Source organism: Rhinichthys klamathensis, unplaced genomic scaffold (genome assembly GCF_029890125.1).
Source record: "Rhinichthys klamathensis goyatoka isolate OS25496 unplaced genomic scaffold, OSU_Roscu_1.1 h1tg000617l_1, whole genome shotgun sequence".
In the NCBI taxonomy this organism is placed as follows: domain Eukaryota; kingdom Metazoa; phylum Chordata; class Actinopteri; order Cypriniformes; family Leuciscidae; genus Rhinichthys; species Rhinichthys klamathensis.
The window spans coordinates 361738-373987 of NW_026607069.1; the positions used below are offsets into that span (position 1 = coordinate 361738).

Below are 12250 nucleotides of genomic sequence, written 5' to 3' on the forward strand. Positions count from 1 at the left end.
GCACAGGTCTGCATACTCAGATCTGTCTGCAGATACAGGTTCAGTAGTCAAGTCAGTCACAATTATCAATTTTATTTTAACTCTCAGAGACCCATTAAAAGTGTTTTAAGGAAAGCCACTGGCTTCATGTTTTGTGGCGAATCTTGGATTTAAAAAGGCTGCAATGAGTTTTCCAGGTTGGACAATTTCATGGTTATTGTTAAATGTACAATTAAATATAGTTTTGCTTTCTTCTCAGCTAGCGAAGAGGCTAAAATTAGGATATGTAGCAGTTTTCTGACACTTTAAACTTTCACACCTCATGATGCAGATGCGTATTTAATATAAGGACCAATAATGTTTTTTTTTGGGGTCAATTTGTATCTTTCTTTAGCTCCAGTTCTTCTCTATATCAGTGTTTCTGAACTCCTGAAACGCCTCCATTGTAGTCTTGAGTTTCTTCCGGGAACGAACACGTCACAATATTCCTCATTATAATAATTCATACGCAGAATAAAGGGGCGGGGCCTGGTTGAGTTAGTCAGTAGTGTGTTAAACTGGCGGTTATGGGAAGGGGCGGGACATTTCCCAAACACACAAGAAGCGCTCGACCAATCACAACACACCGCTCCAGTCGACCAATCAGAGCTCAGTGTGCTTTTCAGAAGGAGGGGCTTCATAGAGACAGGAAGTAAACAGAGCCAGGGTACCCGCGGGTCTTAAAAGCCTTGAAAAAGTCTTGAATTTGATCATCTCAAATTAAGGCCTTAAAAGCCTTGAATTTAGTATACAAAGTCTTGGATTTCGTTACAAAGGTCTTATATATTTTTTGCCTTTGCTAGGATTAAGTTCATACCGTAACAAAATTAACTGTTACTAATGTAGGCTAATACAAAATGTATGCAGCGTTGAGTGCACCTCGCGCTCCACGTAATAGCAGAAAAAGCGATAGCGTGCGCACCGTTACTATGGTTACTAGGCAAGTGAGGTACAGAACAAGATAGCCTAGTTTAATCCGCTGTGGCCACAAATGACAGAATTTAAACCCCAAATAAGAGCTTTTCTGTTAAAAGAACATATTTTCTACCCATCTTCTTTTCAATATCTGGCAACCATGCGCGCGCTCTCTCTCTACACTGCTGAAGAAGCGCGGATGATTTGAAAACACAGACAAGCTTGAGTTCAGCGATCTTTATTTAAAATGTTGTACTTAAATTAAAGTGTCATTCAGTCGGTCTGTGTTCTGTCACGAGCCGCTTGCGCTGTTTGTGCGACTAAATCTGCGATCAAAATGCAGGCTGATATATCCACCAGTGTTCATACGAGCAAGAATGCAATGTTTCCCGAATATCCACACGATTTCAAACGTGACATTGATTTTATACAACAGTAAAAAAGAAAAGAAAAAAGGGTAACATTAAGTGATGTAGGCTACTACATTTAAAACCGCATTGTCAGGCTTGCTCTGTTTTGCAACGAAATATGTGGCTTTGAACGAATCGTGAGATTCAATGAATGAATGACTCAAAGACTCACTCATAAAGATAGTGAGGTTCTGCCACCTACTGGCGATTTTAATGTTTTTTAACATTGCAAATTGAATGAACATTGTTTTATTTAAAGCATTATTATTATTTTTTTTTTTCAAGGTATTACAAAGGAAAAAAATGAAATGGAAAAATGTATTAAAGGGGGCAAATCTTGTCCCTTAATAGAAAAGGTGTGACTGCACCAGGGGGTACGGCACTCTAAAACATTGGAGAACCAAATTATGTAGAACTGCACAAGTGATACTGCTAAAGAGTGCAATGTCAATAATTTATCATAAGCTTAATTGAATTGGCCTAGAGAGAATAATTATTATGACATTTTCTGTCTAAAGACTACATATAAAATAACTACCTGTAAACTAACTGCAGTTTGACTAAAAGTTGGCAAAAAATGCAAAGACTTTTCGTCAACTACAACTATAAAAACAGACCAATAAGCATTTTCGTAAATCAAAAATGGCTGCCAAAATTAACACTGGACTACATACACGTGCGCGCTACAATGCTGTTGCGTATGTATTAAATATGACTGATAATTTAAGTAAAATGTTTTATTTAATTCAAGTAGCCTTGTACATAATTAGTTTCTAGGGTTTAAAATGTATCCAGATTTGACATTTTCCCCTCATACTTCTGTCGGAATGGGTACGAAGTTGGCATTGAATTTCATTTGAAATGGTATTAAAAAGGTCTTAAAAAGCCTTGAATTTAAGTTGGAGGATCCTGGGGGTACCCTGAGAGCGTTACTGACAGACTGGGAAGAGAGGAGCCGCAACAGTGGAGAATAATCAACATTCAAAACATTAAAAACCCGTTCTTTGTTATCCCAGTGAGATAGAAGGCCAAGATTTTAGCATGTTTATCTCACAGCAGCTTGTTAAGCTCATCAGGCTACGTTGGTAATCATTTGCAATGTTTATCTGTGATTTTCTGTGACTCTTTTGAGAGCATAATGTATACAGTATAATATAAGTTTACTTGGAAGATGCTAAATATGATTTAAAATAGCAATGGTGCCGTATTTCCCCGCCAAACCTGTTGCCGTGATACATTTTAAAGTTTGGGTTGGTATATGTACATAACACATATTTAGTAAAACAATATGTATTTAATTGCTTTATGCATGTGTTGCAGTTTTCTACAGTGGGGGTTAAAGTAAATTAAAAAGTACCTTTACTTTTATTGAGTACAGTACCGTCAAGATTGCAGATCAAGATTTATTTTTTAAATAAATTAATACATTTATTCAGCAAGGAAACATTAAAATGATTTAAATTGACTGTAAAGACATTTATATTACATATTTAAATAAATGCTGTTCTTTTGAACTTTATAATAATAAAAAAAATCCTGTTTTCACAAAAAAATATGAAACTGTTTTCGTCACTGATAATAATCATAAATGTTTCTTGAGCATCAGATCCTCATATTAGAGTGATTTCTGAAGGATCATGTGACACTGAAGACTGGAGTAATGATGCTGAAAATTCAGCTTTGATCACAGGAATAAATTACACTTTACTGTATATTCACATAGACAACAGCTGATTTACATTGTAATAATATTTTACAATATTACAAATCAACAGCTTGGGTGAGCAGACGCGACGTCTTTCAAAAACATGAACAAATCTTACCAACCCCAAACTTTTTGCAGTGCACAAGTTAAATAATGCATTAAAAAATCCCAGTTTAATAGTAATGAAATGGTAAATGTTATGAAGCTGTTTTTCCCAGAGAGGATTGGATTCATCTCAGTGTAGTGTCTCTGGTCACAGTGGTTGGTTTCTCCTGTAATATTTACAGTATATTATTGCTCACAGCCTCCATCACAGCGCTGGACAACATTGGAAGTGAACTGGCCTCGCAGCTTTATATCTTCACCCGAATAATGACGTACAGTTGTGTTCTGAATCCGCTGATTCTCCACTTCAGTTTCTGGGTCACACACAAACAAACCACTCCACTTTTAAATGGCCTGCCATCCAGCCTTACTTTATATCACTGGTGAAGAACACTAGAGGCCAACAGCAGCGCAGGCGTGATGTTCACACACTATCGAGTTACATCGACACACTGTTCATTCATCCTTTCCGGCCTTTCACTGTGCAAATCAGCTCTGCTTTCCACACTTTTGTTTTCTTGTGAAAAATCCCGAATGCTGCAGCTCTTTTTCATACAATGGCGGATCATAAGGCAATTTTTGCTTTAAAAAAAGCCATATGAAAACATTAAAATGAACAAACTGAAATTCAGGACTTTTTTTTTTTTTTTCATTCAGTTCGATGGGTTCGATTCCCAATGCAAGCTGCTCACCAAGGCTGCATTTATTTGATTAAAAATACAGTAAAAATAGGAAAATTCTGAAATATTATTACAATTTAAAATAGCTGCTTTCTATGTGAATATACAGTAAAGTGTAATTTATTCCTGTGATCAAAGCTGAATTTTCAGCATCATTACTCCAGTCTTCAGTGTCACATGATCCTTCAGAAATCACTTTGAAACATTTATGATTATTATCAGTGTTGAAATCAGTTTTGTGGAAACTGTGCACTTAAAAAAATCTATTTTTCAAAATTACAAATATATTTTACAAGAAAATGCTATTTTAGTCTTTCTACTTCGGTACTTCACATTGCTTTGTAATTATTTACGCAATTTTACTAGCAATTTCTGAGTTAAAATTACATTTCGAAGTAAATCCTGCACAATTTTTTTCAGGATTCTTTGATTAATAGAATGTTCAGCATTTATTTAAAAATATTGTAACATTGTAACTGTCTTTACTGTCACTTTTGATCCAATTAATGTATCCTTCCTTGCTGAATATTAATATAAAAAAATAAAAAAAATAAACACATACTGTACACCCCAAACTTTTGAACAGTAGTAAATACAATAAACTATTAAAATCACTATAACAAAATAAAGTTGCATACATGTCACTTTTGATCAAATTAATGTGTCCTTGCTGTATTGATTTCTTCACCAAAAAAACCTTTTGAACCATAGAGTACACTATATAGTGCACAATATACGTTGCTTTTTTTTTTTTTACAGACACAATTATATCCTTCAAATTTCTCCTTTAATTTTATATGAACAAAATAACAACATAAGAGTGAGTAAATAATGACAGCATTTTTATTTGTGTGTTGAACTGGCCCTTTAAATGAGTGGGAGGAAAGCAGGGCTGGATTGAACAGTGAAGCATCTCTTTCTCTTCCTCAGTCTCTCGCTCCCTCCTTCCCTCAGTGCGCATGTCGTTCAGAGGAGGAGAAGAACGTCCCGATCTATATTTAGAGGAAAGGCAGAGAAAGACATCTAAACACCCCTCCAAAACACACACAAATCAAGGGCAACGCTCTGTCTCTGAGGTCAAGCATCATGTATATATGGTGGCCATTAGGAACCCTGCTTCTCTTCCAGTGTGGCCCGAGAGAGAGAGAGCGAGGGAGAGGCGCAGGGAGTCTGAGGGAAGGGAACGCTGCGTGCTTTGCATGCTAATCTGCTTTTTGTTTCAAGGCTGCGTGTGTCTCGTATGCTCAGTGTTCGGGAATATTCCCAGCGTTCCCAGTCCAGTGAACGACAGCAGAGCGGTTTGTTCTGCTCCAGCTGTCAGTCGTTCTCTCCGTTCATCTTAGATTGGTTTGATGACCTGTTACGCAACGACACGGCTGTGTTTGCATCACAGCACAATTACAGTGCTATCCAAAATTAACATTTTAATCATTTATTGGGTAACAGTTTAGAATACGGTTCCTTCGTTAATGAATAACTACACAGGAACAAATGAGTAACACAATATTAACAATCTAGTAACTACTATTAACTAACAAGAAATTCTGATTAACGAATTAGTAAATAACAGCGCACAGATGAAAGTGGTAGTTCACTATTAACTAATTGATAACTACTTTTTTTTAATGCTTCCCAGAGAATTACTGAAGAAGATTAATAGTTCATGCAAAACTAATCAATAACTAATGCAGGGCAAATGACTAGCACTACATTAACATTAATAACTGCTGTAAACAAATACACAAGGTTTATCAATATGTAATATGTAATAGAATAGCAGACTTATGATTTGGGAAATAATTAGCCTATACTCTCTCCTAGAGAACTATTTATCAACTGGATAATTTTAAAGAAATGGCTTTTTAAATGCAGTTGTCGGGACCTTACTTGTCCTGTAGTGATTCAATGCCAGTCCAGACGAATGCCAGAAAATTGGCCAGAGTCACGGTGACGGCATATTGAGTTATCGGACATCCAAATACCATATACAGTGATTTTATTATTGAACCTATACCTCAAAAAAAAAAAAAAAAAAAGAAGATTTTATTACTGTCTCCTACCTCATACGTGTGTGCAAATATCTTGTGAAGGATTAGAAGATTCTACACTTTAGGATTGGCTTTTCATGTAAGAATCATGATAACTAACTAGTAATGACTCAAGTGTTACTACATACTTCTAAAGGAATGACTAATTATTTGGATCCGTATTCTAAAGTGAAGATCATGGTAACTAACTAGTAATTACTCAAGTGTTACTACATACTTCTATGGTAATTACTATCTAAAACTTCAAAAAACAAAAAACCTCAAAAGCTTAAAAGAATTAGTAATTCCTTTAGAAGTATGTAGTAACACTTGAGTAATTACTAGTTAGTTATCATGATTCTTACAGTAATTCTCTGGGAAGCATTAAAAAAAAGTAGTTATTGATTAGTTAATAGTGAACTACCACTTTCATCTGTGCGCTGTTACTTACTAATTTGTTAATCAGAATTTCTTGTTAGTTAATAGTAGTTACTAGATTGTTAATATTGTGTTACTCATTTGTTCCTGTGTAGTTATTCATTAACGAAGGAACCGTATTCTAAAGTGTTACCATTTATTGTTACAAACATGCACAGCTTTTTTTCTTCCGAAAGAGATTTTGCAGATTGTAAGAGCTGACGCACACAAAAAGCAACATAAAGCATCATCAAAAGTATATATGAACTATGCACTATAACTGTCATTTTTATATTTCTATACTAAGACTATATTTTTGTCTGAATCCATATGATAGCTTTGCATCAGCAATCCGTGTCATTTTGAGATACTATGATACTATTTGAGATTTATTTTACAGTGTCCTTATTACACGTTACATGTTACTGTAGTAATAATAACTATAAATTGTGCATAATTACATGCAACTAACCCGTATAGTTAATTATTATTACTCAGTACTTAAATGCATTAATACACTGTAACACAGACACCTTAAAATGGTGTAGCCATAGCTTTTATTCATATTTTTGAATTAATAAAAAAAAAATTCTAGTTTAATTCTAGTTTAATAAAATGTAGTAATTTTATTTTTATTACTTAATTTTATGAAATGAATTTGTTTATTTTATTTTAAGTTTTTTTTTTTTTTTTATGTCGATATATAGTTTTTGCTATTTCAGTTTTAGTACATCGTTAATCTAAATGAAAATGAGGAATTTTGGAAACTACACTGTAAAAAATATTGTTGTTTCTGGTTAAAGCAACAAACATATTTTTTTATGAAATTTTTTATTTTTTTCCATTAATTTAACTATAATAACCCTATAGACTGCAATTTACTTAATTTGTTTATCATTTGCTTTGCTAAGAAAAAGAGCAGCTTGGGCATTCTGCTAAACTTCTCCTTTTTGTGTTTCTCAGAAGTCATACATGTTTTAAAAAGACATGATGAATAAATAATAACAGAATTATATCCCCCCCCCCCCCCCCCTGCGTGTTTATTGTTTGCAAAAAGATGGGATGAAAATGATTGAATTATTTGATTATGATTGATCATTATACATAATCACAAACATCTCTGTATGCGTTAACAAACTGCTTTGGTTCTCTCTGAGAAATATCAAATCCTTGGTTATGATTTTATGTGTCCATCATATTTATGGTTCATGATTCATTAATATCAGACAGGAGGATTATAGAAACGCTGTGGTGTGTGTCATAATTTTGTCATCTCATGCCATCTAGAGGATGATGTGAAACACGCTTATGAAAGTCTGGCATATGAAATAATAGTCAGAAACACAATCACAGATTACTGAACCCAATATCATTGAGATACTATTATATATTTTTTATTAATATTTTGAATTAGTTTTTGTTTGTATATTTTCTGTTTTAATTTTAAAGTTTTAGTAAATTTTATATTTTTATAAATTATTTCAGTTCTAGTTTTGGTTATTTTAGTCCACCAAGTTAAAATAAAAATGAGAAATGTTGCCTCGGCAACTAGCTGAAATAAAATAAGTTTTGCATATATTTTATTTTATTTCAGTTATTTAATTTATTTCAAGCAACAACAACAACAAAAAAAGTTTTTTGTATGGTTTGTTTTGGTTTTAATGTTAGGTAACCGGATTGAAACTTTAGACAATTTTTTTTTTTAAAGTTCCCCCTTTTTCATATTCAGTATCATATTTCATAGGTCAAACCTGAGCAATATTATGTAATAAATGGTGCTGATGAACGAAAAGTAAGATGAAATTTTGATGTTTTTAATGTAAATCAATGAGATCTTTATAAACGACTACTGACATAAAATGCATATCACACACACTCACTCACACACACTCTCTCTCACACACACACACACACACACACACACACACAGCTCCACCTTGTGGTCGTCTCTGGTCACTAACTGATCTGCTGATCTCCACAGCTGTCCACTGCAATCTGACCCAGAATGGGATCGACCATCAGGTGTGCTCAGAGGAAGTGACATCACACCGGGAGGAAGTGTGTGTTGATCATGGACTGGATGAGGACAGTCTGGGTTTTCTGGAGCAGAGTCCTGGTTTCCAGCGCCGATCTCCACCTCAGCGCTCCGTCTCCGAATCCGAGCTGTCCCGGGTGAGAACATCCCCAAACTCACATTACATCATGTTTCTGATCACCAATGATGCATTTATCTGAGCAAAAATATTATTATTAATAATATTATTCCAGTGTAAATCAGCTGTTTTCTATGTGAATATACAGTAAAGTGTAATTTATTCCTGTGATCAAAGCTGAATTTTCAGCATCATTACTCCAGTCTTCAGTGTCACATGATCCTTCAGAAATCACTCTAATATGAGGATCTGATGCTCAAGAAACATTTATGATTATTATCAGTGACGAAAACAGTTTCATATTTTTGTGGAACATTTTATTTTTCCATATTCTTTGATGAATAGAAAGTTTAAAAGAATCGTATGTATTTTTAAATAGAATATTTTGTATCATTTTAAATGTCTTTACTGTCACTTTTGATCACCTAAATGCATATTTGTTGAATTAAAAAATAAAGTAAAGACATTTAACACACATGTGGATAGTAGTGTATGGAGAATATCACTCATTTATGTGCTTTAAACAGAATATACGTCCCATAATGCATCATTTCACACTATTGCTGTAGCGTTAGTGAATTAACATGTTGACTGTCACACTTCTTCTTTATTGCCTTTTTATCATATATTTAGTATTAACCATACATTAGGTGTCATCCGAAGCTTATGTAATTGAATGCATATATATCGTCATGCGTCTGTGACATGATCTGGAGCAATGCATTATGGGTGAATTTCATGAAGAAATGCCCAGGTCATATTTCACACTTTAAATCAAGGGGAAGAAATTATATTTTGCTTATAAAAAATATATAGACTATAAAAAAAAAAAAATCAGTATTGAAAATCATCCTGTCTGGACACAGTGATTTTTATTTTATTTTTTATTTTATTTTATTTTATTTAAATTGAAAAAAATTTATTTTATTCTTTTTTATTTTTTGCATTCTTTTTAAATGGCTTTGTTTTCTTTAGCAATATTTATATTAATATTTTGCTTAAAGAAAAAAACTATTACGATCCTGTGTGGACACAATGATTTTTATTTTATGTTTATATATATATATATATATATCTTTTTTTTTCTTTTTTTTAAATGGCTTTGCTTTCTTTAGCAATATTTCTTTTTTTTCTTTTTAGTGGTGATGGTAATATTTGTCTTTGCCGTTTTTATTATTTGCATATAATAAGTGATGCAGACTTAAACCTTTAGATAAGAGAAGCTGAATTAAAACATTTCTAATATGAACAAAAGCTGACATATTTTTTCACTCTGTTACCAGGATTATTGTATACTGTACAAACACAAATAATGAAATAATAAAATGTTAATTAAAATAAAGTTCAAATAAAATAAAATAATAGTAGAAAATTAGAAATGTTGCCTAAATTAAACCTACATAGTTATATTTAAAAACATGTTTTAGTAATTGTATGTGCTTTTGTCATTTAAAAAAAAACTAAAATAAAATAAAATGAACACAAAAAATAAAGCTAATTCAAAATATTAATAAAACTATAAAAATACTCTGTACATTAATCTGACTGACATCACTAATGTTTTTTGTTCAGCTTTCACCACAAGATGTCACTGTAACGCAGAGTCTGCAATACTCAACTGTCCATCTGTCTTATTAATCTTCATGTTAGATTTATTGTGCATCATATATGCAATGCATTTACAATACAGACAAATTAATCAAATCGTCATTCCATCAAACTGTAAAATAGTGAAAATGCATTTAGTCATTTTCATTGAAGCCATATATTTTTCTCCTCCATCTTTACTAATTAATATTGCTTATATCGATCAGCCCTTCACATCATTTGCCTCTAATATTAATTCTGTTGTCGTAGATGATGAATTTTAGTGTGTTATGATGCATCCATATCTTCAAGTCATCATGCTTTGTTGCTATAGTAACATGAGAATTCTTGAATTTTCTAATTATACCAAGGACGGAATGACTGTGTGTGTGAGAGAGTGAGAGTGTGCGTGAGAGTGAGAGTGTGTTTGCATGTGTGTGTTTGCGTGTGAGTGTGTGTTTGCGTGTTTGGGTGTGAGTGTGTTTGCGCGTGAGTGTGTTTGCACGTGAGTGTGTTTGCGCGTGAGTGTGTTTGCATGTGTGTGTTTGCGTGTGAGTGTGTGTTTGCGTGAGTGTGTTTGCGCGTGAGTGTGTTTGCATGTTTGTGTTTGCGTGTGAGTGTGTGTTTGCGTGTTTGGGTGTGAGTGTGTTTGCGTGTGAGTGTTTGCGTGAGTGTGTTTGTGTGAGTGTGTTTGTTTGCGTGAGTGTGTTTGCGTGTGAGTGTGTTTGCGTGTGAGTGTGTGTGCGTGTGAGTGTGTTTGCGTATGAGTGTGTGTTTGCGCGTGAGTGTGTGCGTGAGTGTGTGTGCGTGTGAGTGTGTGTGTGCGTGTGAGTGTGTGTTTGCGCGTGAGTGTGTTTGCGCGTGAGTGTGTGTGTGTTTGCGTGCGTGTGAGTGTGTGTGTGTTTGCGTGCGTGCGAGTGTGTCTGTGTGTTTGCGTGTGAGTGTGCCCATGAGAGTGAGTGTGTGAGTGTGTGTGTGAGTGTGTTTGCGTGTGAGTGTGTTTGCGCGTGAGTGTGTTTGCGCGTGAGTGTGTGTGAGTGTGTTTGCGTGTGAGTGTGTGTTTGCGTGTGAGTGTGTGTGTGTGTTTGCGTGAGTGTTTGCGTGTGTGTTTGCGCGTGTGTTTACGCGTGAGTGTGTGTTTGTGCATGAGTGTGTGTTTGCGCGTGAGTGTGTGTGTTTGCGTGTGAGTGTGCCCATGAGAGTGAGTGTGTGAGTGTGAGTGTGTGAGTGAGTGTGTGCTTTTGTTTTTGTGATATATGAGGACACAAATGTGTATAATGACATGCATATTACACTGGTATTACAACTTACACGTGATATATGAGGACATTGCATGAGTCCTCATATTTCAAATAGCTTAAAAAACATAAAAAACAATGGGTTTTTTTAAATGTAAAAATGCAGCATGTCTCCTGTGATGGGCAGGTTTAGGGGTCGGGGCAGTGTGTGTGTGTGTGTGTGTGATGGGCAGGTTTAGGGATAGGGGCAGTGTGTGTGTGTGTGTGTGTGTGATGGGCAGGTTTAGGGATAGGGGCAGTGTGTGTGTGTGTGATGGGTAGGTTTAGGGATAGGGGCAGTGTGTGTGTGTGTGTGTGATGGGTAGGTTTAGGGGTCGGGGCAGTGTGTGTGTGTGTGTGTGTGTGTGATGGGTAGGTTTAGGGGTCGGGGCAGTGTGTGTGTGTGTGTGTGTGTGTGATGGGCAGGTTTAGGGATAGGGGCAGTGTGTGTGTGTGATGGGTAGGTTTAGGGATAGGGGCAGTGTGTGTGTGTGTGTGTGTGATGGGTAGGTTTAGGGGTCGGGGCAGTGTGTGTGTGTGTGTGTGTGTGATGGGTAGGTTTAGGGGTCGGGGCAGTGTGTGTGTGTGTGTGTGTGTGTGTGATGGGTAGGTTTAGGGGTCGGGGCAGTGTGTGTGTGTGTGTGTGTGTGTGTGTGTGTGTGTGTGATGGGTAGGTTTAGGGGTCGGGGCAGTGTGTGTGTGTGTGTGTGTGTGTGTGTGTGTGTGATGGGTAGGTTTAGGGGTCGGGGCAGTGTAGGGGGATAGAAGATACAGTTTGTCCAGTATAAAAGTCATTACGCCTATGGAATGGAATGTCCTCATATATCACAAAAACACGGCTGTGTGAGTGAGTGGTGTGTGTGTGTGAGCGGTGTGTGTGATGTCCCTCATCTGTGTTTAATTGGATCCTCTATAAGGTCCTGCAGATCTTCGGTGTCTCGACTCCAGCCCAGCGT

At 35.5% G+C, this 12250-nt stretch overlaps 1 protein-coding gene across 2 annotated transcripts in view; it reads left to right on the plus strand.

Moving 5' to 3' along the window:
• The window catches only part of samd12 (sterile alpha motif domain containing 12), a 125765-nt gene that overhangs the window by 8761 nt on the left and 104754 nt on the right, over positions 1-12250 (plus strand). For both annotated transcript variants that reach the window (XM_056240890.1, XM_056240889.1), the window contains exon 2: positions 8259-8449. In XM_056240890.1, coding sequence (XP_056096865.1) covers positions 8259-8449 — 191 coding nt within the window. The remainder of the gene's footprint in view (positions 1-8258; positions 8450-12250) is intronic.